Below are 5,109 nucleotides of genomic sequence, written 5' to 3'. Positions count from 1 at the left end.
ATTTTGAGTTGCATTTGGTTTAAATTAGTGTTTTAAAGAGTGTATGTCATAGATTTGTTTTTAATTAAGTAATGATTGTGGTCTGATTTGAAATGTCATCAGTTTTCGTGATTTGGAACTTTTAAGAATTGTTTTCAGAAAAAGCAGTTAATCTAGCTCTCTATCAACTTAATCTCACATTTCATTCCTATCACTTTGCACATTGTGTTTATTATATTTTGCAGAAGTTACAGCAGAGAGAGAGTTTGACAGTATGTGTGTTTGAAGAAGATAATGTTATTATTGGTACATTTAGTTCCACGAACTGGTAAGTTTAGAATTTAATTATGATTATAATGTATCTTATATTAACTTCATTAGATGAACTGATGATTGTGACTGCCAAAAGAAAGCATATAGCTATAATATGAAATTAGGTGCTACCTATGGCGCGGAAAGATCTTATGAATTATGATTTAAGCATAACATGTTTAGTGTACATGTAAACCATATCTTTCTTACCATTAGCAAAACGAATAATTTGGTCGTGTTCAACCTATCATTGGAGCAATCTCCGAACGTAAAGGGGAACCAATGCGCATGCGTCGGCGTTTGGAAAATCCCGTCCGCCATTTTTGTTAATCTCTAATCACAGTTTTGGTTTGAACGTTATTTTTAATGTGCTTATTTATCAAAAACTTAAATGATATGTTAAAGTAACTTTTTATATTTATTATCCTATCAATGAAATGTAGGTTTAGTTTCTGATTTTTTACATAATTCTTTCACCGGAAGTGTAACTTACGGCTAAAACACGGTATTTGTCCACCTAAGTGTCTCACCAAGGTGGAAAAATGAACTTCCATGCAGGGCCATGAAATTTTGTCCATTTTTAGTTTAAAGTTTCAGTCATTGGAAATGATAATTGTTTTCCTAGAGTCGCTTTTATAAATTTATTTTTTTGGCGACTTTTACATACAGGTCAGTGTAAGGTTACAGACACTACAACAGGCATATAACAAAAAAGATTTTAATGGAAACAAGTCTGTATTATTCAGGTTAACACAGAAAACTAACAATTAGAATGTTAACAAACAAATGCATAAAATCTCTGCTTGAGATAAGCATAAAAAAAAACATATTTCATCCCAGTTGCGATGAACTCTAAAAATTGACAAAAATGATCACACAACTTTAACTGTAATTGTTAAAGTTTGTAGAACCAAGTGCCCCAAGCACATTCTTTTTCTAAAATAAACACTTTTCCTATCAAGTATAGTCAATTTCTGCTGTTTATATCAATAGAACATATTTTTTGTATGAGATAGAAATAGACTGCACTACGGTTACGGACTCTACACATTGTAAGAACCAACACATGCTCAACATTTTCTATTTGAAATACACATGTTTGTGTATTTTCAACAGATTAACTTTAACTTTGCTGAGTTCCTGTGTATTGAATTTAAAATGACCTCTTTCACTGACAAGTTCAGGAGCTTCTAGCTTTGAAATGATATGTTCTGTTGGCTCCTGAGAAATGTCTGACTTCTCAGGCCACACATATGCGTTTCCAGCTTTCTTCATATATTTAAGCCCATATTCTGTTTCAGATTTACTTGTGATTTCAGCAACGTAAACACTTATGGGTCCTTTTCTCGGTTTGAGCCCAACGGTAACAAAATCACCAGGTTGAAAGGCTGTATCTTGTTGGGATGTTGTTGCTGCTGTCTCTTCTATTTTTCTCCTCTTGGCTTTTGGTTGCTTGGTCTCCGATTTTCTTTTCAAAGTTATTTGTTTCTGTCCTTTTGTTTGTTCTTTGCAGGTTGCTTTAGGCTGCTCCTTGTTAGATGGTTGTTTCTTCTTTACATTTAGTTTTTCTTGGACTTTACTAATAACATCAAGGTTTCTTTTCTCCCACTTATTAACTATGTCTACATTCTCACATTTTGATGTTACACCATTCACACAAGCATCACAGTAACAACTAAGTTTCCTTGAGTTCAGCTCATAGTCTTTACCAACAGACTTAACAGAGTGCAGCTTCCGTGTTCCAGTTAATGTTTGAACATTTGTTTCTGGTCGGTTTCTATTCACATTTTCAACAAATACAAATTCTCTTCTCGACAGAGTGCTTTTTACAGTGTCCACTACTTCCATATTCAGAGTTTCTTGACAAAATTGGTAAACGTCTTCAGCATTACCAAGAACTTTCCTGTTACTTATTACAGCACGATAACAAGCATTCTTTACAGTTGCACCCAACCCATCACAGACATTCTTTCCATGAGACGTTTCAAAGTAGTTTCGAGTAATTTTGGGCTGCTTTCTGAGACTGATATCAGCAAACGCCTTTTTTCCCTTGTACTGGGCTGCACACCCATCAGTCCACTCGTGGAGTTCACCAATCTTCACCCCTCTGCTTTCTAGTGATTTAATGGCTTGATTCTCGAAGACAATTGCTAAATCCGCATCATGTTTGGTTTCTTCACTTATTCCAATGATGGCATGTTTTACTGTAACATCTTTGTCATCAAGACTTTCTTTATAGTAGCACATCATTGGATGTACAGTTACCTGGTTTCTATCAAAGAACCCTGACTGCACTTCACTTTGGAAGACACATGCATAGTTCTCACTGAAATCCATTACCATGGCTACAGATCCCTTTGTTAATTTCTCTACACATACACCCATTTGTTTCTGTTGCCAGGATGCTCTAAATGCATGCTCTGGGTACACCGTCATGTCTTTCTCTAAAGCTGTCAAAAACACTTTGAAATCAGCTTCTTTGGGCACACAAGAAACGCAGCGCTTTACTTTGTCATATTTCTTTATTTCAATGCTTTCCCATTGATACCATGACACCATCCCATCTCTGTTCTTTTCTTCCATAGTCGCCAAATACTTTTGAAGGCCTTGTACTCCACATTTTTCACAATTTCTTGACACACATTTTAAAGATGGCTCTTGTTCATAGCTGCAGAATGTTGCATCACTCAGACTCTTCTTATCAATCTTAATGTCTTCTGTCATGTCAGTCTCTTTTACAACTCGTTTCAATGTTGTAAGTGCTTCTACTTTCAGGGCTACATTACAACAAGTCTGGCACAGGCATGACCGTCTGCTTGTCTCGGACACTTTCTTTACATTAACTGGTTTTAGTTTGCTGAATGATGTAAGTCCTATTTTATGATTGGGGTTTCTTGTTTTGTATAACTTGTGTGCTTCTTCTAGTGTCATTGTCATCACATGTTTCTGTAATGTTTCTTTCATACCAGTCTGAGTTTTGATTCTAACAACATCACGTTTGGATGGCACTTCTCTGCTAATTTCAGCACTCAGGTAGAACTCTTTCACTGATTGTTTCACATGATCACTTATCACATCACATCTTGTTTTTCTCTGTTTCTTTTTCCACCATTCATTTCTCATCTTCCTTGTCTTGTAAGACACATTGAAATATTTACTAACTGTGATCTTTTTGTATTTCCTTAGTACTGATTCACGTATTACATCATATGCATGTTTCTTTTCTCTGTCTTTTCGAACACCAATGTTTACTTCGGAAATACTTTCTTTCAAGGAATTCACTATAGCATCTGCTACTTCAAGTTTCTTCTTACAAGCTGGTGTCATTGTTACTCCTTGGTCAGAAAGTACTTTGGATGTTGAAGGTGACTCAATAAGCTTCTTTAAAATGGCGGCTTTCTTCTTTGGTGTCCTAGGCAGAATGCCTTTCACCATTTGCGCTCGTCTGTATACTGTTGCACGGGATAAGTAACTTTTGTTCTGTCTGCTTTCTCCATGACTGTCATTTTCATCAACTGTGTTAACAATTGGAATTGTAGGAGACTTAAGTTTAATTCGCATTCTCCAGGCTTGTGTTCGCTTCACAGCTTTTTTCTTTTTTTCTTCCAGAGCCGGTTTCTTACTCTTTTTAACACCAGGATCTTCAGAAGAACATGTTGTTTTCATCTTTTTTCTCTGTCTGTATCTTTTCATTTCTTCAGCTTTTTTCTTTCTTAAGGAGGCTTTTAATTCAGGATCTGAATTGGCCATGAGTTTCACTTTCATTCGAGCTTCCTTCTTTCTTTCTGTGTCTTTCTTTTTGATTTCAGAATATTTTGTGGAGTTTTCTGTTTTCTGACGCATTCTCCATGCCTTGACTTTCAGCCTGTTTTTCTCCCTTTGCTTCTTTTCTATGTCTTCATTCATTTCAGCATTTTTTTTTTTCAAGTTTCCGGGATCGCAGTGATGATTTTTGGCTCTCTTCTGTAAAAAAACATTCTGAATATTAATTAACCTTAAACGGTTGGGTTCAATGTATACCTTAGAATATTAATATATATGGTATATAAATCTTCATATAAAGACAGGTTTTGGGAAAAGAAAAACCTCAAAAGGTATAAATGTCCCTATATGGTTCAATTGTATTGTTTCTGTTCATAAAAATGTTTTTGAACATACTTACAGTAGACTTAGAAACAAGTGGCCGTATTTTGTAGAGTCTGTAACCTTAGTACAAGTACAAATCAAATATTACTTAAGCTTCAATTCTGTACATTTAACAAGTATCCACTGTGTCTGTGATCTGTATATTATAACACTGATTGTATTCATTGGCATACACGCCAATCTTTATGTAAAAATATTTCATCTCGGCTCCGTAATAGGCTACACAAAATGAAATTGTGTGTCATACTGTCATAGGATTTCCATTAAACAACCTGTTAAGACCATTTTAGTTTGTTATATGTTGGGCATGGCAATTTCAACAAATAAGCATCACAACATGTGCATTTCATGTGGACAATTGCATTATATCAGGGCATCATGTACAGACATATGGTTTTGGTTACGGACCCTACGTAACATAGCATGGAATGTTTAGATAAGGATAATACATACCTAGAGCATCACTGGAACCAACACCTTTAGTGTTTTCCATTTGAAAGGACTTCTTGCTGGAATCTGACCGACTATTACCCAAAATAAGCCATTTTCTTAGCTGATTCCATCATTACAGCTGGACTGTTGTATTTCTTAGAAAGGCGGTTGTTTTGGATGATGCAATAATTCATCACAAATATTGTTGCATCAGCCGTTTTATTGGTATTTTCCAATAGT

General features: G+C 35.3%; 1 protein-coding gene across 1 annotated transcript; it reads right to left on the bottom strand.

Moving 5' to 3' along the window:
* Positions 1 to 782: 782 nt before the first annotated feature.
* On the bottom strand, positions 783 to 4,197 carry LOC132752211 (uncharacterized). Its single transcript, XM_060742520.1, has one exon. The coding sequence runs from the start codon at positions 4,195 to 4,197 to the stop codon at positions 1,372 to 1,374; it is 2,826 nt and encodes a 941-aa protein (XP_060598503.1). The 3' UTR covers positions 783 to 1,371.
* Between the last annotated feature and the right edge of the window lie 912 nt (positions 4,198 to 5,109).

Source organism: Ruditapes philippinarum, unplaced genomic scaffold (assembly GCF_026571515.1).
Source record: "Ruditapes philippinarum isolate M1 unplaced genomic scaffold, ASM2657151v2 ctg18409_1_1_1_1, whole genome shotgun sequence".
Taxonomy (NCBI): domain Eukaryota; kingdom Metazoa; phylum Mollusca; class Bivalvia; order Venerida; family Veneridae; genus Ruditapes; species Ruditapes philippinarum.
Note: the sequence above shows the minus strand (reverse complement) of the source record. Positions and strands in the feature narration are given on the sequence as shown.

Excerpts from the sequence above, each read along its gene's own strand:
- LOC132752211 (XM_060742520.1), bottom strand. The coding sequence starts at position 4,197 with ATGAATGAAGACATAGAAAAGAAGCAAAGGGAGAAAAACAGGCTGAAA.